The sequence below is a fragment of the Eucalyptus grandis genome, chromosome 8 (genome assembly GCF_016545825.1).
Source record: "Eucalyptus grandis isolate ANBG69807.140 chromosome 8, ASM1654582v1, whole genome shotgun sequence".
Taxonomy (NCBI): Eukaryota; Viridiplantae; Streptophyta; class Magnoliopsida; order Myrtales; family Myrtaceae; genus Eucalyptus; species Eucalyptus grandis.
The window spans coordinates 6,859,527-6,883,490 of record NC_052619.1 but is presented as its reverse complement, the minus strand read 5'-3'; the positions used below and the strand labels follow the sequence as shown (position 1 = coordinate 6,883,490).

The following is a 23,964-nucleotide window of genomic DNA, read 5'->3' as shown; positions in this document are numbered from 1 at the left end:
AATTTTCCACCAATGATCACAATAAAATAGGTACAAATAGCTGCATATCTGCGAAATTAATCAAGGGGAAACTATTTGATAGGTATTGAAGTGATTGAATGCTTGGAGGACACATATTTCGGGTTCGCTCAAGCCTTGCCTTACCATATTCCATGCATGCTCAAGCATTGATTAAGGGATGTTTTTCATTTTGTTTTATGTTGTTCGTATGGTTAACATATTTGATGTGAGTGTCTTCGTGGACATACGGTAACATGGAGTTAGAACAACCACACCAACACCCTCTCTAGATACAAAATGCTGGAAGATAGCAATCCCAAGTTGGGTAATATGTAATTAATCTTGCAACTGAAAATTGACCATTAATTTAGCGGTAGAGCGTACCATTAATAATTGCATCGTCACACTTGGACACTATCGATTATATATAGTGATTAGTGACCTGACCTATGGGAATGAACATAATTAAGCTCCATCTCAAACAAGGTAGCCCTCACTCACTATGCTCACAGCATGACCCTTTTGCATACTGAAATTAATCTTAATATTGCGATACTAATATGGAGATTGTACATTTTTTTCTTTAGGAAAGTGCATCAAAGGGGCTTAAAGATTTACAGTTTTAGTGTAATTATGTTGTAAATTTATAGATTGCTCGTGCGGTCGAGCGTTTGATGAAATCAATTAGTTTTGTGAGATGGAAGAATTTGATATAATCATTCTTATAATTATTTTGTTTATTCTATATAACTCTAGGACTTTTCGCGTCAATGTATCATCGAAAAGTGCAAAATCAACATAAAAGACTCATGCTAATTAGTTCGGTTAGAGTGGCAAATTTATCATCACCAACTCGAGCTCAAAATGGTTCGACAAGACAATTCGAATCGCTTGGATTCGAGCTAGATGGTCGCATCGCTTCTAGCATTGGTGAATATTCCCTACCCCTATCAATTTTATTTTATTTTTTAGGTGGGGGGTTGGCCCGAGATGACGTCATAATTGTCCTCATGACCATTTTCCACAAAATACTCGACCACCAAAAGCCATAGAAATTTCCCCACCTTCTTCGCATAATTAACATCGATCGGCTCGGCAGCTCATCATATCCTCTCAGCACGCAAGCCCAGGCCTCTCCTCCTTCTTCTCCTTCTTCTTCTTCTTCCGTCGCCGTCGCCGCCGCCGACACTCTCCGATCGCCGCCATGTGCACGCTCGAGAAGCGCGGCGACATCTTCTACCTGACCCTGACCGGATCCGACGAGCACCGGCTCAGCCCCACCCTGATCGCCTCCCTCCTCGCGGCCCTCGAGGAGGCCGCGTCCCAGTCCACCCGCGGCTCCGTCCTCGTCACCACCTCCGCCGGCAAGTTCTTCTCCAACGGGTTCGACCTCGCCTGGGCCCAGTCCGCCGGATCCCCCGCCGGGGCCCAGCAACGCCTCCACCAGATGGTCGACGCGTTCCAGCCCGTGGTGGCGGCGCTGATCTCGCTCCCGATGCCCACGATCGCCGCCGTCCAGGGGCACGCGGCGGCGGCGGGGCTGCTGCTGGCGCTGAGCCACGACTACGTGCTGATGCGGCGCGACCGCGGGGTGCTGTACATGAGCGAGGTGGACATCGGGCTGACGCTGCCGGAGTACTTCGGGGCGGTGGTGCGGGCCAAGGTGAGTTCGGCGGCGGCGAGGAGGGACGTCCTGCTGAGGGGGAGGAAGGTGAGGGGGGAGGAGGCGGTGGCGATGGGGATCGTGGAGGGGGCGCACGACGACGAGGACGGGGTGGCCGGGGCCGGCGGGCGGCTGGCGGAGGAGCTGGCCGGGAGGCGGTGGGACGGCGAGGTGTACGCCGAGATTCGGAAAGGGTTGTACCCGGAACTGTGTGGCGTGTTGGGCTTGGCCACCAAAGTGATCGCCACCCCTAGGCTTTGACTTTTAGTCAATTTGAAGTGTTCGGCTTTTCCTATGTATTTTTTTGTCTTTCACGTTTTCTGCAATGTACTCTCGAAGCTGTTTCTACGCCAATCTATCTTAATGAAGCCTTGTTGCTTGCTCATGGAGGGAAAAAAGTGTTCGTTCTGATAATGAAATCTCGGGCTTGTTTTTCCCTGTTTTCTTGTAGATCTTATGGTAGGGTGGTGTGTCTGAATCTACCTTAGCCATTGGTTTATCGTTCAATCGGATCTCACCATTCAGGGTCGATATTGGTATCGAAGTGATCAAACTCAAGTTGTTCTCATCTATCTCGAGCTATCATCGTCCCAGCAGGCGAAGTGATCAAACTCAAGTTGTTCTCATCTATCTCAAGCTATTATCGTCCCAGCAGGCGAATTGATACTTGTACTTTGATGTTCGGCACTACCGAACTCGAGCATGAGGTACTAGATCAGCACACCGTCATAGGAGGGCTCGGTTACAACAAGCAAGCACATTCAAAGCACGTCGATAGGTTCGAGACTGCATGCGTGCGAGATCATGTTTCTCAGAACCCTGCTTCTCACGAGGGTTTGTGAATCTCAAATCTAGAGCAACACTGTTTTTTCTTCCTAACTAGTCGGGTTCGAGTCTAGCATAAGATCCGTCAAACATCAACACAAGACGAATAAAAGGAGAGGCTTTTAAGAATCCTGAACATCTAATGATAAATTCAAACTCTTTCGAGAGTAAACCTTCGTGAACCAACCAACTTAAAACAAAATGACAAAATATCATCGCTCCCGTCACTCGGGAATCATCCTAATAACCTTTGGAGTCGAAAAATCCCAGCAATGTGTACCGAAGAAAAGTAGCCTGAAAATCGTTCATAACCTGGGGATGCTGCAAGAGATGCCATCATAACTTACGAACTCAAAACCCCACCACCCAAATGAAGACCCCCCTCTAACTTGTGAGTTCTCAACACCGTACACTGCGCCTCCGCTTCTAATTTGCCTTTGCTTTGGGGCTCTTCTTCTTGAGTTGCCTCCTCGGAAGCGAATTCTTCATCCCTACGAAGAACAGAAGGGCACCGAAAAATGCCATGTTCTAGAAGGAGAGGAGGGGAGAGAAAGCAACTATTAGTGTCTGTCGCTAAGTGCAAAATATGTACATCAAACAACCGATGAAATGTAAGCAAAAGCAAATGCATACCCGTGTGAAGTCGTTAAGAAGACTCTCGAACTCGGGCTTGCTGGGGTCATAGTTGTAGAAGTCATAGAGAATTGGAGTTGTGAGCGCCAATTCAAGAAGCTGTGCACAAAACCAAGTTACAAAATTGTTCTCAACTTTCACTGACTCTAAAGAAGGAAACCGTATGAGAGACCCACCAGGAGATAAGCCCCAAAGGAACTACCGAACACGAACAGAATGCCTCCGAGGCCTTTAAGAATGTAGATCGATGCGACCACGTGTCTAGTCTGCATGAAATCCTGAAAAATCAGGGGGTATAAAGGCATGAGAATGCAGAAGAGGAATAAAGCTAAATTTAAGCAAAAAAGGAAGATGAACGGAGCACAATGAAAAGACTGGAAAACCTACATCAACATCAGGCGTTGCAACTCCCAATTTGGAGGACAGATGCTGCAAGGCAACACTTAACTTAGGGCGCAACTCCTTAGCTGCTGCAGCACCCCCATCGACAGCGAACTCATTGTACCTGCAGAACAGCAAAACATGTTGGATAAAAACCCATCGCTCCCGAGTAAAACCAACACATCCGAAAAAAGGACTTTCCCTGTAGTAAATTAGTCAGGTGAATCCGATCAAACAACCAAAACAAATATCATGAAACTCAACACTAACATTTTAGAGAGGACTTGTTCGCTCCACAAATATGTTGCTTCACGACAAATTCAGATAACAGTCATAGAGAAAACAAGGGGAAGAGGATGACCATGTTCAGGATAAAAGTTGCATTGTTTCATGAAAAATAGGGGGAAAAGGCTGCAAAAGCATGAAATAAATATATTTGAACTTGAAAGCGAATAACTGGAAAGAATTCTAGTTAAGTTATGGAAAAAAGAGTAATTAGAATCCTCCAAGTTAGACATATGGCTACTGCCCAAAGCTACAAAAAGAATAAACAACCTTAAAGTTCCCTAAGAGTAACTACATCAGCTCTCAGTCAACTTCCTCAGTGTTCCCTTGTAAATAAAGTTTCAAAATTAGGGGAACTCATCACATGTATCATGCTCACAACACACAATAAGGGCAGGGAAATCGACACTACCCCAGAATATGCTTCACAACCTCAAGATCCTGCAACGAATTACATAAACTGTCCATCCACTTGCAGCAGCAAGTTTAAATTGAATCCTGTTGGTAGGCTGATGAATCAATCTGAACTAGGACAAAACTGACCACTCTTTGTACCACAACAGTTCTTATCATGACCTATGTAAGTTATGCATAAATTGCATGACCTGCACTCCTTAAAATGGCGGCGCAAAAAAAATGCTCCGATGCATATCCCTAGTCCCATTAGAATACTTCTACGCAAACCGAACACTAGTCTAGACAATAGACGTACCCAATACAGGCATCTATTTAATCTACACGTTCACTTCGAATCCCCCCCACCAAACAGCCCAATCATCAGTTCTTAAGCAAGAAAAGGAAACTAACAGGATCTCTCTTTCTGCAATTGAATGTCATCTCTATTTTGTAACTGCCCTTCCGAACAGAGTCAACCCCACATCCTATATACCAGGCAAAACAGGTATCTTTTTCGAGAGGAAATGCAATCTCTCATCCATACAATGACTACCCTCAACCCACTTCCAAACAGAAACTAGTGAGACCTCATTACCAAGCACAGATAAACACAAACTCCAGTCACCAAGGCACCGAGTGCAAATTAAAATGTCACCACAAGAACAACAACTGCACAAACGTCCCGCCTAAATAAATTTAAACACCAAGTACCCAAGAACAAGAACCCAAAACCCCAAACAAGGAGACAGTCGCAGAAGCGCGAGCAGTTCTTACAAACACCAACCCGAGATTCAAGATTCCTTCGCGCACCGATCCATCAGATGAAAGAGGCGCAAAAACCACCAGATCCAGCGCGGAATCACAGATCTCAGCACCGATAACGAAGCAAATCCGACCCAGATTCACACAGTCAAAAAGAGGACGAAAGAGAGACGCGACCCGGCCGAACCCTCTACCAACTAGATCCAACACGCGCCCAAGAACCCAAGCCGGAACCACCTCACCGCTCCGGTCCAGCTGAAACGCCACCCGAAAACCCGAAAACCCCCAACCGAGCCGACGGATCTAGAGCGAGAAAGAGGGTAGAAAGAGGGTAGAAAGAGAGAGAGGGAGAGGACTCACATCTGCCATGCGGAGAGGAGGAAGAAGGACGCGAAGAGGACCCTTCCGAGGAACGAGAAGAAACCCATTTCCCTTCCTCGCTATTCCCACTGCGAGCGAGCGAGAGAGAGAGAGAGAGAGAGAGAGATGAGGAGCAAATCTCGGTGTCTCGTCGCAGCCGAGGAAGAGGGACAGCGCGACAGAGAGCGCAACGAGGAGGACTTCTTGAAGGGAGAGAGAGGGAGAGAGAGAGAGAAGAGGGCTTCGCTTTTGGTTGGCTCAATGGCGTGGAAGGCGGTCCAGGTCAACTCTAAGCCTTCCCCTCTTTGGACCATTGGAGTACCAATTTCCTGACCAAAAAAGAAAAGTATTTATTCGAAAAAAATCAAAATTATAAAAACAAAAAAAAGGTGAGAATCACTGTGTGAGAGAGATGTCTTTCTTTTTATAATTGTCATCGAAGGTGCCGAGAAGGTTCCGGTTGAATCTATCCAGTGTGAGGGAGGACTATGGTCAAATAGAAAATTCAAAAAAAATAATAATAATAATTCACGAAATATCTTAAACTAATAAGTGTAGGACAAATTTATCTTAACTTAATTTTTTAACATAAAAGATCTCAAATTAATATATTTATGACAAATTTACTCTAAATTAGTCACCCGTCAATTGTTACACACCATCCAACTTAAAAATTTGAAAATAAAATTTATCGAAAATTAATAGAGGATAAATTTTATCGCAAGACTAATTTGAGGTTAAATTTGTCACGAGAGTAAATTTCAATTGCATGATTGATGGTAATTTTGGCATTTTGACAAAAAAATGGGTTGATTTAACCATATAGGGAGAGAATAGATATAACTCCATTCATAAAAATGCAATCACTTAAAACAGGTTTTGACATCATAAAAAAGGTAAATCTTTCATTAAATCCACCCATTTTTTCTTCAAAATGAGAAAATTACTCTCAATCGTGCAATTGGAATTTAAAGTGGGGAACAAACTTATTCACTTTCCTTCCTTTTTAAGTTTCTCTACTTTCTACATAGAATCCAGTTGCCATAATTAAGATTTCATGTGTTCTGCTTTTGTTTATTTTATGGGTACTCTATGTATACTAAAGGTACTATGTTTTCAATTTATTATTAGATTTTACTTACATAGAATTTAGTTTGTTGATAAGAGAAACTTCCGAGAAACTTAATTATTTTCAACATTATCTAACAAACTTTTGCATATATTGACAAGTAGAATCTAAGAAAATATTAATATAAACACCTTTTTAACGCAATCACTTATTTATAAGCTTTCATATTTGTTATGCGTATCACAATCAAACTATTTTTTACAGTTGTCTTTTACAGACACATATATAATGGGATGATTGATGAAACAAAAGGAAAACCTCTATAAAGAATTTCCAAAATAAAAATCATACTTACATTCTGCAATGTAAAACTTTAAAAAATAATATGTAATTAAATTGCAACATGTTTTCTTAAAAATGCTAGTAAAATCTCACCATTTTAGACTGACAAAAATTAATATGATCCATGAAGTCTTTTTCAAAAAAATATTAAGATAAGAAAGGGTTTGGTGGTGATACGCACAACACAAGGAAAATCCTGTGAAGATGAGATTGTTTTAAAAAATTCTCTATGTTAATCTATAAATTCTACTTGACAATAAATGCATATATATGCCCAACAACTTAAACAAGTTTTTTGGAAAAAATTTCTTTTTGACAAAATTTATTCGATGTAAGCAAAATCTAAGTATAGAAGGAATACATAATGATTTTAATATACACGAGATAGCCACATTAAAAGAACACAAAATACATGAAATGTTTTATTATGGCAACTAGTTTCTAAATAAATAAAAAAAATAGGGAAAGTAAATAAATTCGGGGCTAGCACTTTAAATTGCAATCAAATAATTGAGGATAATTTTGTCTTTTTAGTAAAAAAATAGGGTGAGTCTAGTCCTATAAAGAATGAAAATATTGCAGCCCTCTTTTATTTGCAGGATACGAAAGTTTTTTTTACCATTATAGTAAATAATGTAAAATACTAGCCAAAATCCAAACGAGTGGATTTAACATAAAAGTCCATTTTGTCACCCTAGTTTTCATTGTTTGTGCAATTGAATATTTGACTTTTTTGTGCTATTAAGTTATTTTAACGTTAAATAAATTTAAACAAGTTTAAAATTGATTGAGGAGGCTAAAATACAATTTTCAATTTGAGGGGAAAGTATTTCTTAATGTAAAAGAAAAGGAAGAAGGGAAAACCAAAAGAAAATAGAAGAGCTCTGAGACAGCAGCCTCCGGCCCTTTTTTTTTTTTTTTTTCATGTTCTTCAGAATTTTTGAACTTCTATATTCAAGTTTTTCTAACTTTTTAAACATCTTTGATAGTTATTTTCGTAGAATTTTCTTCTTGTTTTTCGTGAACAAGGTCCTGTTCAAGAATTAAAGTTTTCGTTCGTTTAGCAAATATGAATTTGCACTAGTCTCATTTTGATGAAATTATCTGCGATTTTGTCAACACCTTTTTCTTGCCCTAACTAAATAATTCAATTTTATTATGCCTTACGTACACGGCATACATGACCTGGGCCATAGAAGGATTTAGTTGAGACTAGACTCCATATTCTCCGCCGAAATAAATTGCTTTAAAGTGGATTTTCAATATATGGTTGGAATTTTCAAATGAGTTAGAAACCATTCCGATACGTTTATTACTGAAAATTTTAAATAATATTTTCGACAAACAAAATCGATTTCGATGCACGATTTCAGGATTTATACGAGCTTATCTAAACCTAACTAAGGAACCTAACTCCGGAGACCAACACCCTAGGGGTGGAGGTCCTAAGGTCAGTGCTAGGCATTATAGGGCGTCGACTTCCAGGGCCAATGTCTCGGGCCGGAGAGCTAGGGCCCATGTCTGGGCATCGGGGGCTTAGGTCTTGGGCTTTGGGCATTTGGGCCGAGGCCTTGTGAGCCCAACGCGGGCTCGATTGACCGTGTGGCATACTTCCTCATGAACAGAGTCTCGGGTCTTGGGTCCGTCCCCAAGTTCCCTTTGCTAGTCTTGGTGTTTGTAAATCAAGTTGAATTCCTGAGTATGATTTCAGATTTTTAATAAGACTAAATCGGTTTTTAGAATTTAAGCATTGTTGTTTTACTGACCATGATAAGGTTTTTCATTGACTAATTTTCTTATGTAATATAAACATTGAAAAAATGGGGAAACATCCGATCAACATCGATGTTGCTAACCTTTCGGGTACGTTAAGAAGGCAAATATATTAAGATAGAGAGACTTGAATAGGAAAATTGACCCACTAGTCGTGTTTATCTTAAGTAGTTATGGCATTATGGTGAATAAACTAGAGTCAAGCATGATTTTAATAAAGATTAAAGGTGGTTAGATTGACGTGACGAATTGAGTTTAATATTGTTAATTCCGTTGGAGGGAACAAGTCAAGAGAAATTAAGTAGCATCTCTCACTGTCACAAGAGATAAACTGGGATAGGAGAAGAACAATTCTGAGGCAGGTAGCATCTTCTTTACTTTCGCTTGAGGTATATACTTTCCAAAGGTCCTTTCTTTCAAGTGCATGCATGAATACAAATCCTGAGACGAATCATTGCAGCTATTATAATGCTGTGAGATACCCTAGCAGAAGCAGACAATATGCCACTACTTCTCTCTGTCTTCAAGCCCCCCATGAAAGCATCAGATCGACCGTTATATAGGTGTCCCAAGATCTCTCATTCACAAATTTTCATTCAGAAACTCTCTTACCTACACTCTTCACCGTAAGCTCATTTCTCAGTTTATCTAGCTGCTTCCTTCGTTAGCTTTCTGCCGCATTTCTGTCTCCGAATTAGGCAGAGGAAAATGGTTGTCGACTCTGCCCTCGAGATCGAAAGGCGGCTTCCCTCGAAACTTGAGCAGGACTATGACCGCGTGAGTGAGCTGAAAGCGTTTGATGAGCCGAAGACTGGGGTTAAAGGCCTGGTTGACGCTGGAATCCGAAAAGTGCCACGGATATTTATCCACGAACCCGAGAGCTTCGACCGGAAATATGGTCGAGGGAGCTCCGACCTCGTGGTCCCGGTTGTAGACCTTGAAGGCATGGCCGATGATCCGGTGGGGCGTAAACTAATTGTCGGTCAAGTTCGAAGTGCCTCAGAGGAATGGGGGTTCTTTCAGGTGGGGGTTCAAACCCGTTTGCTTCAGTCTGGTCCCTGCGAAACTTACTAATAACAAAACTCGAAAATTTCTGTTAAATTTGTCTACGCCACAGAGAGAATATTCAATTTGTTAAGTTGAACTATAGCGATCTGCATTAAATTAATAACTGAAGATGTGCATCACTGAAAAACTCAAGTTAATAAGCAGATGCAATTTACCAGCATGGAAAATCATTCTAAACGAGAAAGGAAATGAAGATTTTCCATTCACATAACCTGATACCACATATTCTCAAAAAAGAAACAGCACAGATGTCCATGCCGGCATCCAAAAATGGGGGAATTTGGTGAAAAACATTATGACGTAGCTTTCGACTTTGAGCCTAAGCAGTTGACCAGCTTTGGCCTCGAGAAAAATGCAGGATCCGAGGTCAAACAGTTGCGCAACAATTCCACCCGCGACAAATATTCTAATATATAAAGTGATGATTAACAGGTATGTTCACTTGTCTTCAGGTGATAAACCATGGAGTACCAGAAGAGATCACGCAGGAGATGATTGCTGGGGCCATAAGGTTTTTCGATCAGGACCCAGAGATCAAGAAGGCCTTGTACACGAGGGATGCGACCAAGAAGGTGGTGCACAACAGCAACTTTGATCTGTATCAGTCCAAGGCAGCTGATTGGAGGGACAACATGTATTGCCCTCTTGCTCCCAGCCCTCCACCATATGAAGAGATCCCAGCCGCTTGTAGGTATGTATGTAAGGGTTTTAGTTAAGACCTAATTCGATCATTTAGTACTCTCAATTTTGATTAATCAATTGAGTTTCTGAGATGGCACGGCATGAATTTATGACTGATGAAACCATTGCTTCTACCACTTACTCGTCTACAAAAACATTTACATCACTAGTATCGGAGTATTAATGTCATGTCGGTCATTGCTGGTAGATTGGATGGCAAGAGATAACATATTAAAGCTCTCGTTCAAATAAATGTCAATCCATGAGAGATTAGATTAACTGTCGAATTTATGACTGAATGTGCCGGGGGAGTTTTGTTGATAAACAAAAACTAAGTGCGTAGAAGATCTCTTTCCCCCATTGAGTTGCTTTTGTTTCTCTCGCGAAAGACATAGGACACTTCATTAAAAACCATCTTCTATTAACAGTAATAACACGATGAACTTTTCCATGGCCTAACTCGAGAGGATCCCTCTTTCTCTTACATCACAATGATCGCGGGTCATGAAAAAATTGCAGGGACATCATGCCAGACTACCAAAAGCAAGTGACCAAGGTAGGGCTCTTGCTGTTTGAGCTGCTATCAGAGGCCCTGGGGCTGAAGCCAAGCCACCTCAAGGACATAAACTGTGCAGAGGGGCTTGCAATGCTCTTGAACTACTACCCTGCATGCCCTGAGCCTGAGCTGACCATGGGCACAAGCAAGCATCAGGATGATTACTTCCTCACTGTGCTCCTCCAGGACCAAATTGGTGGCCTCCAGGCCCTCCACAAGGATCAGTGGGTAGATGTTCCTCCAATTCCTGGAGCCCTTGTGATCAATATAGGAGATCTTCTTCAGGTGAAACTTCTTTCTTCCTTTCTTTTGCTTCATCGAAAAGTGGCGAGGAAGGAACTCATGCCTCTCTCTTTAATGCTGTCTTTTCTTGGCAGCTTGTATCAAACGACCAATTCAAGAGTGTTGAGCACAGGGCCTTGGCAAGCCGGGTCGGCCCGAGAAATGCAGCCATCGTCGAGAGTCTATGGGCCCATCAAGGAATTGCTGTCGGAGAGCAACCCTCCCAAGTACAGAGAAACAACGGTGAGGGACTACACATACTACTTCAACATGAAAGGGCTTGACGGCACTTCGGCTCTGCCACACTTCAGGATTTGAACTCCGGATCGCCCTTGTTGTGAAGCGAAGGGCGTTATGATCTTTCATCCATATCCAATATGACAGAGGGTCATCGAAACTGTGATTGTACTAGCGAATGTACTTCCTATGTCTTTGGTCGGTGTTCTGTTCGGCTTGTGGTTCTGATGTTATGAATAGTCCTCTTCCAATTTCTGGTGTGTCACAGTTGAAAAATACTGATGTGTATATTGGTTGTTCTCTATAGATACAATAAGTCTCTATTTATATTAATCAGGAACTCAGTTGAAAATATAACCTATTTAATAGGTAGTTGGTCGTTGATAGATACAACTATCACCAATTAATTGCAATGACAGCTAACACTAATTAATAGCGACACATTCCAATAGTCATTCATGAACTGCTGTACAATTCTACTTTTATTTCTGGTTCTACATCAATAGCTACTTTTGAGCGATTCACAAGCGACCCTTCGGGTAGTAAAATGTCTTTAAAAGTAAACAAAAAACAGCCCAATTTGTTCGTAAATCCTTATAATCATGTCAGAGGTGCCGTCTCTCAACAAGTTCGGCTTCAGATGTTTGAAAATTGCACGGATCAAATGAATAGCCAACACAGTCTCTCTAGTCTGCCAAAAAGAGTGTGCCATGGCCCTGTGGTTATAAGATTGACGTACTACCAATTCAATGATATATTACTTAAGATTTTTTTTTTACTTTGACCAACTCAATGAGATGTTACTTAAGATTATCCTCAAAGTATGAGATTACATGAATGTATAAAAAATGATGCAACGGCACTATGGTCTATATCTTTGGGCTCAAAACAAGTCAAAGTAGTGTCATCTTGAAAACTAGGTGTTTTTTTTGCTTGCCAACCAAGTTTGAAAAATGTGCGTGAGCGATGCATATAAGAACAACCTCCCTATAAATTATGCATCTCTCTTCAACCCCAATCAAGTTGTCTTCTTAGTGGTACACCTATCAGTCATAAACCCCACTTTGAACCACAATGATGACTTTTGATTCTAGCAGGTCCGACCGAAAGAAGGAGCTAGAGGACTTCGACCCCGTTTGGTTCAGCCCAAGGGGGTTTCAGGGCTAAAAGCCCATTGACAAAAAATTCAGGTGCTTGGTTCTGCATTTAGAGGTGTTATTGGCCAAATGCTGGCCTTTGAAATGCTGAAAGCCCAAAGCAGGTGGGGACCTACTTTGGGCTTTCAGCATTCTAGAAATACAAGTCCACCTCTACTTTGTTCATCTATTAACTTTTTTTTTTTAAAACCGTTCATCTTCCCCACACCCCAACTATCGTTGATTGGCTACGGAGTTTTATCGGATTTTATTTTTATTTAAAAAATAATAATAAAAACCCTTTGCAAATGTCGGGTTCACCTTTTTTTTTTTGTTGGTCATTTTTATCTTTTGACAATCAATAGCTCAATTTTTTTTTATCAATATACTAGAATGATCCTTAATTAATGAAGATTATTAATACTACAATAATTAAAAAAAAAATATTCAAAGTTGAAAACAAACCTAAAAGAACCCTAGGCCAAAAGTTGAGTTTTGCATCTAATCTATAATCAAATTCTTTTAATATAATTTTTAAATAAATTTACTAATATATATCTTTTACATTGCTTTCAACATGAAAATGTAAAATATTATATAGTCATTGTTTCTTTTTTTTGCAATTTTAAAAATACTAAAACTAAAAACTTAATTTTTTGAGCTTTGCATTTAATCTATAATCAAATTCTTTTAATATAATTTTTAAATAAATTTACTAATATATATCTTTTACATTACTCTTAACATAAAAATGTAAAAGGTTATATAGTCATTGTTTCTTTTTTGCAATTTAAAAAATACTAAAATTAAAAAGCTTAATTTGGTCACACTAAAAGACTTTTCAAATATATATTTACCAAATAGTCTTGCATTTTCCTAAAACACTTTTCAGTTATAGTTTACCAAACAGTCTAGCATTTCGGAAAACCCCTTTACTTCAAAGGTATTTGCATGGTATTTGCATTCTCCCAAGGGCATTTCCCCAAAGCTGAACCAAACAGGCCATTCGACGCTACGAAAGCCGGTGTCAAGGGTCTCTTTGATGCAGGAGCTACTAAAATCCTGAAGATCTTTGTTAGACCAACTGATGAGATAGCCGAGGACAACCTGAACCGCACTCTAAGCGATGCTCAAATTCCACTCTTCGATCTTAGCCAAATCCAAAACACCGAGAGCCGTAAGGAGATTGTTGACGGAATCCGTGCTGCATCGGGTGAGTGGGGATTCTTCCAGCTGATCAATCACGGGATCGCCTCAAGCTTGATGGAGAGCATGTTGAACAGCATCCGGAGGTTCAACGAGGGAGACCCCGAGGTGAAGAAGCAGTACTACTCAAGAGATAGGAATAGGAAGGTCAGACAGGTGTGATCCGTTCAATTTTTCAAATACCTGCAAGCAGATGGAAGTTCAGTTGGGTCGAGATCATCCGAGACCCGCAAATTTATTGTCAAGGTGTCTCTCCAGCTAGCGCTTGTCGAAACATAGAGATCGAAGTTCGAGTTGAATATAGTAAGGGAACAGGTCGATAGGTTCTATATGTGTAGATGGTTGACCAATATCGTCATTCCTTTTGTGCTTGATTCTTGAATTAGCAATTTGTTAATGCATATGAAAATTTAGTTTTCCAAATGTTCGTTGCTACTTGTCTTGAATAAGAGTCTATTTCTAATGAGGTCGAAATAGTGCTTTCAATTTTCTGGTTTTCATAGTTCTAGACATACCAAGGTTAATGCCACCATAAATCCCAAAACTAGCACATGCATGTCCTATCTACTCAAAATTAATTTTTGTATAATAGAAAACTCCAAACAAGTATATTTGTGCCACATTCACATTGAACTAATTTCTGTCACCTTAGCGTGAATTCTATAATGACACGACAAACGTCATAAGGGTAATAAACTAAAGTCAGGTAGAGTTTGTTAATTTGCGATTTAAGTTACGGGTGTTTTGGTTGATTGAGCAGAGAAACAACTATGGAGTACATAAAGCAAGTGAGAGAGCTTGCCAATTTGGTCCTGGAGTTGCTGTCAGAAGCTCTAGGGCTCAAATCACAGCACCTGACAGAGATGGAGTGCGGCAAGTGTGCCACTACTATTCAGAATGCCCAGAGCCAGAGCTGACTTGGGGAGCTAAGAAGCACAGGGACCCTTCTTTCTTCACCATCCTCTTGCAAGACCAAATTGGTGGCCTCCAAGTTCTGCATCAAGACCACTGGATCTGTGTCAAGCCCATTCCTGGAAGCCTTGTGGTCAATATTGGGGACTTTCTTCAGGTGAGGGTTCACACAATTCCTTTGGCTCTCTTAATTCAGTCTCTCATATTCTTGCTTTCTCTCAATCACGATGGTTAAAAAGTTCACCTTGGCATAAGATTGGCAGCTCGAGCATACTCGAGGAACAATTCGGCAACCTCTGAGCCCTTGATCACCTCCTAATCATGCACCTTAGTCACTATCTTGTGAATTGAGTCTTATTGTAGATATGAGTGATGCTAGGTGTACTAAGACTGGTGTACTAAATTGATATATTGAAAGATGTGGCAGATTGCAATCGAACTATAAATAAGTGAATCATATTCAGCGTTCAATACAAGTATGCTCTTTTACACCATATATCAATTAACCACATAAGTTCAGTACATCTAAGATTAATCTTGTGGATAGAGGAGTTTAAAATATGTCGATTGAACTGGATGTGCAGGTAATATCAAACAAAAGATTGATGAGCGTTGAGCACAGGGTGTTGGCAAACCGAATGGGCCCGAGAGTTTCCGTGGCTTGTTTCGTGGCGGGAATGATAGGCCCATTGGAGAAGGTCTACGGCCCGATCGAGGAGCTTGTATCAGAAGAAAGCCCGCCTCTGTACAGAGAGTTTCGGCCCAGCGAATACGTCTCCTTGTATCAAGGGAAGAAGCTTTTAGACAAGTCTGGCCTAGATCAAGCATTTACGATATAATAGAGAGGGCACCGGATTTAAGAAGCAACAGAAATAAGACATATGTGAAAATGCACAAAAAGATGCTCTGACAATCGTGCTTGTCAGAGATTTGAATAAGATTGTCCTGGATGTTGGGTGCTTTGGAAATAGGATTACTAAATGCTTTGGGTTGGTCTGTCATGGGGTCCTGTATACATCATCTATTAATACCCGTTTGAAATAAATGGAAGCTAATCTAGTATTATATTTGCCATCATTCCCTTTTATATACGACTTGTAATTTTTCCCAAAGTTAACTGTTGAGTTTCCTTTTTCACCTTCCATTTTGTGGCTCCAGTATGACTTCCATTTTATTTTCACCAACTACATTGACTCTCTAACTCTGGTGAGGGTCACCGGCACTTGCCGGCCAAGGGCCGCCACCCTATGCCCCGCTACCCAATTCTCGATCTCGGAGTAGAAATACAGTCAATGAGAATCTCATTGATGTCATATCGTATTCACTAGTATTCAAAATCAAAAATTGCGATGCTGCATGTGCTTAAAGTTTCAGCCTGCGTCAGGATTCAAAATACTTTCAAGTAACTTTTAAGTGCATGCCTCCATGCACTTAGGAGGACTCGTCGAGGAGACCCGGTTGTAATTTATTCTGCTTTTTATTCCTTTTAACTTCTTATTTTTTTTTTTGCCTGGATGGAGCATGTCTTTGTTGACCGTTTAATGCATGCTCCAAAAGTTCAGTTTCTTGAGTTTAGCTGTTCATGTCGATGAAATGGCTAGTAATATCACGTAGAGGAATGTGAATAAGTGATTTAAAACAGACTTTACAAATGAAACAGAGTTAAGTCGACAAGAGTATAATTATTATAAACACAAGTGTTGATATGACCGGAGTTCTAGTTATGATCAACGGTGCAAAAGCTTTTATAAGATAATAAGTGAATATGAGCATAGAGATATTGTACATAGAAAATTTATAGTGATTCAATTTAGAGTAAGTAAACGTTTACTCTTTCAATCTGATAGCCTATTAGCTAGATTTTACTTATAAATCAAGGAGAAATAAAAGTAGTTAGTGCTACTTATTCACAAGCACTTCTTGGGTCAAATCATTTTTTATCCGATTTAAACTCAACCTGACTCACTCGTTTAATGGGCTTTGGCGTAAGAAAAGCTTTTCTAATATTGAAAAACAGAATGACAATGCGCAACCAGAAAATAAGGGAATAAATTTATAGTAAGACCAATGGGTTAGTGAGCTTGCCTTGTATAAAAAGTATAAAAACGATTAACAGACCGACAAAATCGTGAGTCACGTGGAGGATCAGGTTCAAGAGTCGACAAGATCTTGGCATGACCTGAGGTGTATCCATTTTCGGAAATTTTTTAGACTCATCTCCTATTGAGGTGCACGTTGTACCTTGCCAAGTTGGGACCACTGCTTCGCCATGACTAATAAGCTAATTTGCAAAACTTATTTGGCAAAATCCACTCTTTCTATCTTGGCGTTCTCCACATGGGTCGAGCTTTCTGTGACGATTGTCTTGATCATTCCAGCTCGGGCTCTGGTAGAGCTGTCGAGTGGTGATTATCCGATCGTGTTTTTCGCAGCGGAAGAGAGGTTTTCAGTTTCAAGATTCCATGCCCACTGTTGAAGATTTCTTTCCCTTTGCTTTCCTGGAAACCGAATTGCATGACCTTACAGATGTTATTTGATACATTAATGGATACTTTGCTGTCTTTTAGAATCTAGAATCTATAATCATACGTCGACCTTTTTTTCCGTAATAACTAAAGTTAAGGGATATAACAATTCATATATTTTATTGGCTCGTTTCCCAATAATTTAAACTATCGGAAAAAATTAATGGGATATTTCCAGGTTGTATACAGTTCGTCAACTTTAAGGTACAGCTGCACGTCATTGAACATATTTTCTCCAATCGTTTTACCCTATGAAAGACTTCTTTTTCGTTTTGGACCAATAAAATAGAGCGTTGAAAGTCTACAAGAAATTCGCTATAAAGAAGCAAGCTTTTGTGATCATGATTTGCTCTTTTACAGCAGCACGCTCACTTGTCACCGTTTCTTCCTAAGATACCGGAATGGGCATCCTAGATGCTAATGAGTTCGATCGAATGAAGGAGCTAAAGGAGTTGGACGACGCGAAGACTGGCGTCAAGGGCCTCGTCGACGAAGGGATAACAGGAATACCGAACATCTTCCTCAGACCAGCCAGTGAACTCGCTGATGACAAGATCAATCTCTCTATAAGCGACGTCCATCTTCCGGTCGTTGACCTTAGCCAAATCCAATCGCCGGAGAGGCGCAAAACGATCGTCGATGAAGTTAAGGCCGCGTCGAGCGAGTGGGGGTTCTTCCGGCTGGTCAACCATGATGTCCCGCATAGTCTGATGGAGGACATGCTGCAGGCAATCCGTGAGTTCCATGAGGGCGACCCCGAGGAGAAGAAGCGGCTCTACTCGCGAGACGCAAAGAGGACCCTGCTATACTACACCAACTACAGCTTCTACCACGCGCGGAGCCTGAGCTGGAGGGACAGCTTTGCCGTGATGTCGCATTTGTCCGACCCGCTCGAGCTCCCAGCCGCTTGCAGGTATTGCAAATTAGCCGCTCTGTCAGCTCAGGTAGTGCTTTCGGTCGAAAGAACATACTCTCGATGACTCAAAGTAGGTTCGTCCCGGACCTTTGTTCAAACATGTTTGAACCGAAAGAAGTTGCAACATGCTTAATCCGATCCCGATGCTTGAACAGGGAGGCGATATGGGAGTACAGGAGGCAGATGAGAGTGCTTGGAGGTTTGCTCTTGGAGTTGCTGTCTGAAGCTCTAGGGCTCAAACCACGGCACTTGATAGAGATGGGTTGTGGCAAGAAACACGACTTGGTGTGCCATTATCATCCGCCATGTCCAGAGCCAGATCTGACCTGGGATCGACACAGCACAGAGACCCCTTCTTCTTGACTGTGCTCTTGCAGGACCAGGTCGGTGGCCTCCAAGTCCTACATCAGGATCACTGGGTTGATGTCAAGCCTGTCCCTGGCAGCTTTGTGGTCAACATTGGGGACTTTCTACAGGTTAGGCAACGATTCAGCCATAACTTTTCTAGAAGTTTTATTTGTGTTCCTGTTAGATGATCCAACCTGAAAACTTATGAGGTTGGCTTAGCGATCGAGGCATCAACTCGTGTGTGCAGATCAATTGCAAAATGCAGATTCGATTACCCATACTGTCACCTCATCCGAGAATTAGTGGGGATCCTTTATGAGCTCGAAGTTTACCTATTAAAAACGTGCTTCCTTGTTTATCAGGAAAATCCTCGTAAACAAGCATTATGGGGAGTAAAAACATCTGTTAAGTTGAAAAACATGGACCTGTTCGATGGATGAAATGTCAAATGTGACTTCATAGTATGTTAAAAAATCAACCAACATTTTAGAATTTAACATAAATATAAGATCATGATGCCCTAGAAGCAAGTCTTTGGGGGGGAGGGGGTGTTCATGCGATGTAAACTTTGTATCTTTCTTAAAAAATATCGAGATCTTAATCAGATAAGTGGCTTATTAAAATTGGAAAATAATTCTATAACCAATCTAGGATTTGATATTTTGATGTTGGCACGTCAAAGTAAATACCGGTAGGAATATCATCAAAGTCAATGATGCTTTTCTTTTGTTTGCTTGAAATCTACAAGTAAAACAAGGCGCAAGTACATGTATCTCTGACCTAGCAATATTATCAAACTTAATGACTCTGCTATTTATCAAATATGATGTTCCTATCAATATTATTGTATTAGTATATGCAAAGTCAGTGTAATAATCTGCCTGTTGGCACTAAGTAGAATTTTCAGTGCTATATTATTTAGTGGCTTATTTTACAAAGTCACAAGGTCAGGTTTTTTTTTTTTTTTTTTTTTTTGTACTTTTATTCTAAACATAGTGGGTTTTCCTAAGTGAAATAAAGGCCGCGAAATAAACAAGAACATCCCTATTTTAAGTAAATTATTTTACAAATCATCTATATGTTCTAATTGTTCACTTTTTCTTTTGGTCAGAAAATTGCTACACTTTGGGAGGGATGATATTAGCAAGAACAAAAAGAGAGAAAATCAGGATTAATCGTCCTAATCTCCATGGCATCATTAATGGAAACATGCTGCCGAAAAGTCCAAATGCTTTTACAGAAATGAAGGGAAAAATTGGAAGGTATTCGAAGGAGGGTCGTCAAAGAGCCGTCGCTTTGACCGCACACAGCCACCCTTCAGGGTGCATTGCACCTGACAGCGACCCAAAAAAGAGGCCGTCGTCGGCTCCTTTTTACCTCTTTCTAAGCATTAATGAGAAAAGCTTTAACAGTGAAGAAAGGATAAGTAAAGTGGGACCCACCATGAAAGAAAAAGGAAACCAAACAAAAAGAGGGGAAACACATTTTTTTCTTTGGTATAGTTTAATGGAAACTTGCTAAATGATGGTTAAAAACACTTGTGGAAGGGAGTGTATAAAGGAGTGGAAAAGCGTGACCCTAAGTTTATTGTAATGGTCCATAAAATTTTCAGATTTACTTTATTCTAGTACAATTTCATTACAAATTAGTAATGAAAAAATGTACTTGACAAAATATGTTATAAAAGTCACAGTAACTACAAACAATCGTTTACTAACTATGTGATTAGTAGTTGTGATTGTATTATTGTTGTGAAATTTCTTGACTACGTTTTTGCATTTATTCTTTTGGGTTTTATGGACAGACCTAAGGAATGGTCATTCCTTAAATTTGGCTTGATTTTCATTTTAGTGGACTTAGCATTCCTATCTTATGATATGTCTCATTTGATTAAGTAATGATCCATCAACACGATGAGCCCGTGCAGAAATGACCATGACGGCTGGATATAGAGAGAGAGAAGTAAAATTAATAATAGGATTTTCTTAATCTAAGTGGGATGTCACTAGGATTTGAACACGGTATCTCGCTAGATTCAAATCAAATGCTTAATCACTTAGTTAACATTAAGGGCTCTTACGTTAAAAACTACTCAAGTTCTACACAAATTAAGATATAAGAGATGAAATGTATTATAATCTTCTAAAGTTAATGACTCCGTTATTTATCAGTTCTTATATTCCTATTCAATATAATTGTTTTAGTATATACAGATTCAGTGTAATAATCTGCTTTTTGGCACTAAATAAAATTTTCAGTGCTATTTTATTTAGTGTCTTCTTTTATAAAGTCACCAAGTCAGTGTTTGTTTTGTACTTTTATTCTGAATATAGTGGGTTTGCCCGAGTGAAACAAAGGCTGTGAAATAAGCAAGAATATTCATATTTTTAGGAAAATATTTTACAAATTTTTTACATGGTCTAATGGTTCACTTCTTTTCTTTTTCTTTTTTTTCTTTTTTTTTTTTTCACTTTGGGAGGGATGATATACTCAAGAAGAAAAGAGAGACACAAATCAGATGATATGGCCCTAATTTCCATGGCATCATTAATGGAGGCATGCTGCTGAGAAGTCCAAACGATTTTACAAAATTGAGGGGACGAATTGGAAGAAATTCAAAGGAGGGTCTTGTCTTCAATAGCCGTCGCCTTGACCACCCACAGCCACCTTTTCGGGTAGATTGCACACGTAAGCGACAAACGAGCCCGGCAGCTCCTTTCACCTTCGTCAATGTTACATTAGATGAACTTTTAACAAAATAACATCGTTTTTATTTTATTTAAGTCACATGAGTGCCATTTCATAAGTATTTACTTTTTGATGTTTATTTAGATAGATTTTTAATGGTTCTCATTGATAGACTTTCGATGAAGGACAAGTGTATCATCCAGACATAAATTTGTGAATTTTGATGTCACAGAAAAAAAAAATTTAAGATAAGTACGTCTTAATTGATATAAGTTAGGGTTCTTGGTAGCTTTTGCCCTTTATTCTTTTGGGTTATGGACAGACCCAAGGAATGGTCATTGCTTAAGTTTGGCTTGATTTTCATTTAAGTGGAATTGGCATTCCTTTCTCATGATGTGTTTCATTTGATTAAATAATGATCCATCATCACGATGAGAGAGAGAGAGAGAGAGAGAGAGAGAGAGAGAGAGAGAGTTAATCAAATGATCCATCATCACGATGAGAGAGAGAGAGAGAGAGAGATAAACTTAGCAATAAAATTTCGTTAATATAAATGGAAGGCACTTTGATTTGAACACATGATTTGCTTGGTCCAAATCAAATGCTTAATTACTTAGTTAACATTAAAGTCTCTTATGTTAATAATTATTTGAGTTCTATATAAATTAAGATATATGGTTAATACCATGGAAAACTCAAAACCGATAGACTTGTGATAAATTTATCTTAAACTAATTTTTGACCACAAATAGCCCTGAGCCAGTATTTATGACAATTTTACCTTAAGCTAATTTTTTGACCATCAATAATCTAAACACTGGTACATTGTGATAGATTTACCATTCGTTAATCTGCATTAAATTGTATTAATACTACAAAAAAAAATCACAAATTGGTACACTTATGACAAATGGAGTACAAAACTCTAAATTGATAATCCTGTCAATTATTGTGTGTAATCCAACTTAGTAATTTAGTAGTGAAATTTATATGAAACTAACGGATGGTAAATTTGTCATATGTATCGGTTTAGGGTTTTTTGTGATATTTAACCTAAGATATAAGAGATAAAAAGTTGTGACATTTAAACTTAATAACCCCACCATTTATCGATTCTTATATTCCTATTCAATATGATTGTTTTAGTATATGTAAATTCAGTAATCTGCATTTTCGCATAAATAGAATTTTCAGTGCTATTTTATTTAGTGGCTTCTTTTGTAAAGTCACCAGGTCAGGTATTTTCTTGTACTTTTATTCTAAACAAAGTGGGTTTGCTTGAGTGAAATGAAGGCCGTGAAATAAGCAAGAACATCTATATCTTTAGGAAAATAATTTTCAAATTATTTATATGCTCTGATTGTTCACTTTTTTTATCAGAAAATTGTTTCACTTTGGGAGGGATGATATCAGCAAGAACATAAGAGAGACAAAATCGGGATTAATCGTCCTAATCTCCATGGCATCATTAATCGAGACATGAGGCTGAAAAGTCCAAATGATCTTGCAGAATTGAAGGGATGCATTGGAAGAAATTCAAAGCAGGGTCTTCAAACAGCCATCGCCTTGACCACCCACAGCCATCTTTCCGGGTACATTGCACCCGACGGAGAGAACGAGGCCATCGATCGCTCCTTTTACTTTTGACAAGGTTCTTTGGATGAGCTTTTAGTTAAAATAATATATATATATATATATATATATATATATATATATATATATATATATTTTTACTTAAGTTATGTGGGCATCATGTCACAGCTGTTTACTTCCTAATATCTATGTAAGTAGATTTTTAATGGTTCACATTTATAGAAGTTTGACGAGGGATAAATGTTTTAAATATCTATATATCTGCGTTATATCATAGAAAAAAAGTTAGGATAAATTTGTCACGATAAACATACTTTAAGGTTCTTGATGGCTTTTGCCTTAACCCAAGGAATGGTCATTCCTTAAGTTTGGCTTGATTCTCATTTCAGTGGAATTAGTATTCCTATCTCATCACGGGTCTCATTTGATTAAATTATGATCCACCATCACGATGAGGCCGTGCACAGAGAAAGAGAGATGATTAAATAATGATCCACCATCACGGTGAGGCCGTGCAGAGAGAGAGAGAGAGTGGCACTTTGATTTGAACACATAATTTGCTAGATCCAAATCAATGCTTAATTACTTAGTATACATTAAGGTCTCTTATGTTAATAATTACTCAAATTCTATGTGTGTGCCTATATATATATATATAGGGTTAATACCACAGGAAACTAGTACATTTGTGATAATTTTATTTTAAACTAATTTTTTTACCACAAAAAATCTTGAATCGCAATGTTTGTGGCAAATTTACCATAAACTAATTTGTTTGATTACCAAAAATCCCGAAACTAATATATTTGTGATAAATTAACTTTTCATTAGTTTTTATTAAATTATATTAATACAACAACAAAATCATAAATTGGTATATTTGTGACAAACATAGGATAAAACCCCAAATTGGTACATTTGTCAACTGCCACGTGTCATCTAACTTAACAATTTGATGTTAAAATTTAATAGAAATTAATAAATGGTAAATTTGTTACAAATGTATCAGTTTAGACTTTTCCGTGATATTAACCCTAAGATATAAGAGATAAAAAGCTGTGATAGTAAACAAATTATGATCTTTTAAACTTAATGACTCCACTATTTATCAAATCTTATGTTCCTATTCAATATTATTGTTTTAGCATATGCAAAGTCAGTAAAATTTTCAGTGCTATTTTATTTAGTGGCTTCTATTATAAAGTCACCAGGTCAGGTACTTTTTTTTTTTTTTTTGGGGTACTTTTATTCTAAAAAAAGTGGGTTTGCCTGAGTGAAATAAAGACTGCGAAATAAACAAGAACATCTATATTTTCAAGTAAATCAT

The 23,964-nt window shown here is 39.1% G+C and overlaps 5 protein-coding genes across 6 annotated transcripts; 4 read left to right on the top strand and 1 right to left on the bottom strand.

Annotated features, from left to right (window-relative positions):
- The first annotated feature begins 1,075 nt into the window (after positions 1-1,075).
- On the top strand, positions 1,076-2,099 carry LOC104456115 (enoyl-CoA delta isomerase 2, peroxisomal). Its single transcript, XM_010070844.3, has one exon. It carries the CDS (start codon positions 1,205-1,207, stop codon positions 1,922-1,924), a length of 720 nt encoding a protein of 239 aa, XP_010069146.2. The 5' UTR covers positions 1,076-1,204; the 3' UTR covers positions 1,925-2,099.
- Positions 2,100-2,593: 494 nt separating this feature from the next.
- On the bottom strand, positions 2,594-5,594 carry LOC104456114. 2 transcript variants are annotated; one of them, XM_039300720.1, is made up of 5 exons: positions 5,306-5,594; positions 3,509-3,626; positions 3,298-3,387; positions 3,122-3,220; positions 2,594-3,016 (listed from the first exon to the last, which is right to left on the bottom strand). In XM_039300720.1, the coding sequence occupies exons 1-5, from the start codon at positions 5,371-5,373 to the stop codon at positions 2,915-2,917; spliced, it is 477 nt and encodes a 158-aa protein (XP_039156654.1). In that variant the 5' UTR covers positions 5,374-5,594; the 3' UTR covers positions 2,594-2,914. The 2 variants fall into 2 exon arrangements, with proteins under 2 accessions (XP_039156654.1, XP_010069144.2); XM_010070842.2 differs by having other exon boundaries at positions 3,298-3,399; positions 5,306-5,591.
- Positions 5,595-9,197: 3,603 nt separating this feature from the next.
- Positions 9,198-11,550, top strand: LOC104416107 (1-aminocyclopropane-1-carboxylate oxidase homolog 1). The gene is given in 5 exon segments (XM_010027542.3): positions 9,198-9,512; positions 10,010-10,248; positions 10,758-11,079; positions 11,172-11,236; positions 11,238-11,550. Coding segments are annotated over 5 exon segments (1,098 nt in total). The 3' UTR covers positions 11,395-11,550.
- An 837-nt stretch (positions 11,551-12,387) lies between these two features.
- On the top strand, positions 12,388-15,406 carry LOC104416105 (1-aminocyclopropane-1-carboxylate oxidase homolog 12-like). The gene is made up of 4 exons (XM_010027541.2): positions 12,388-12,452; positions 13,451-13,811; positions 14,416-14,724; positions 15,152-15,406. The coding sequence occupies exons 1-4, from the start codon at positions 12,388-12,390 to the stop codon at positions 15,404-15,406; spliced, it is 990 nt and encodes a 329-aa protein (XP_010025843.2).
- A 2,051-nt stretch (positions 15,407-17,457) lies between these two features.
- Positions 17,458-18,478, top strand: LOC104416103 (1-aminocyclopropane-1-carboxylate oxidase homolog 2). The gene is made up of 2 exons (XM_018861606.2): positions 17,458-18,005; positions 18,164-18,478. Exons 1-2 carry the CDS (start codon positions 17,494-17,496, stop codon positions 18,369-18,371), a joined length of 720 nt encoding a protein of 239 aa, XP_018717151.1. The 5' UTR covers positions 17,458-17,493; the 3' UTR covers positions 18,372-18,478.
- The last annotated feature ends 5,486 nt before the right edge of the window (positions 18,479-23,964 follow it).

What these genes read in the sequence shown, in the direction of transcription:
- LOC104456115 (XM_010070844.3), top strand. Translation starts at nt 1,205, where the DNA reads ATGTGCACGCTCGAGAAGCGCGGCGACATCTTCTACCTGACCCTGACC.
- LOC104456114 (XM_010070842.2), bottom strand. Translation starts at nt 5,373, where the DNA reads ATGGGTTTCTTCTCGTTCCTCGGAAGGGTCCTCTTCGCGTCCTTCTTC. An exon ending in TTGCAACGCCTGATGTTGAT is followed by an intron (nt 3,400 to 3,508) that starts GTAGGTTTTCCA and finishes CTGATTTTTCAG; the next exon opens with GATTTCATGCAGACTAGACA. An exon ending in CCTTTGGGGCTTATCTCCTG is followed by an intron (nt 3,221 to 3,297) that starts GTGGGTCTCTCA and finishes TTTTGTGCACAG; the next exon opens with CTTCTTGAATTGGCGCTCAC.
- LOC104416105 (XM_010027541.2), top strand. Translation starts at nt 12,388, where the DNA reads ATGATGACTTTTGATTCTAGCAGGTCCGACCGAAAGAAGGAGCTAGAG. An exon ending in GAGGACTTCGACCCCGTTTG is followed by an intron (nt 12,453 to 13,450) that starts GTTCAGCCCAAG and finishes TGAACCAAACAG; the next exon opens with GCCATTCGACGCTACGAAAG. An exon ending in GGAATAGGAAGGTCAGACAG is followed by an intron (nt 13,812 to 14,415) that starts GTGTGATCCGTT and finishes TTGATTGAGCAG; the next exon opens with AGAAACAACTATGGAGTACA.
- LOC104416103 (XM_018861606.2), top strand. Translation starts at nt 17,494, where the DNA reads ATGGGCATCCTAGATGCTAATGAGTTCGATCGAATGAAGGAGCTAAAG. An exon ending in GAGCTCCCAGCCGCTTGCAG is followed by an intron (nt 18,006 to 18,163) that starts GTATTGCAAATT and finishes ATGCTTGAACAG; the next exon opens with GGAGGCGATATGGGAGTACA.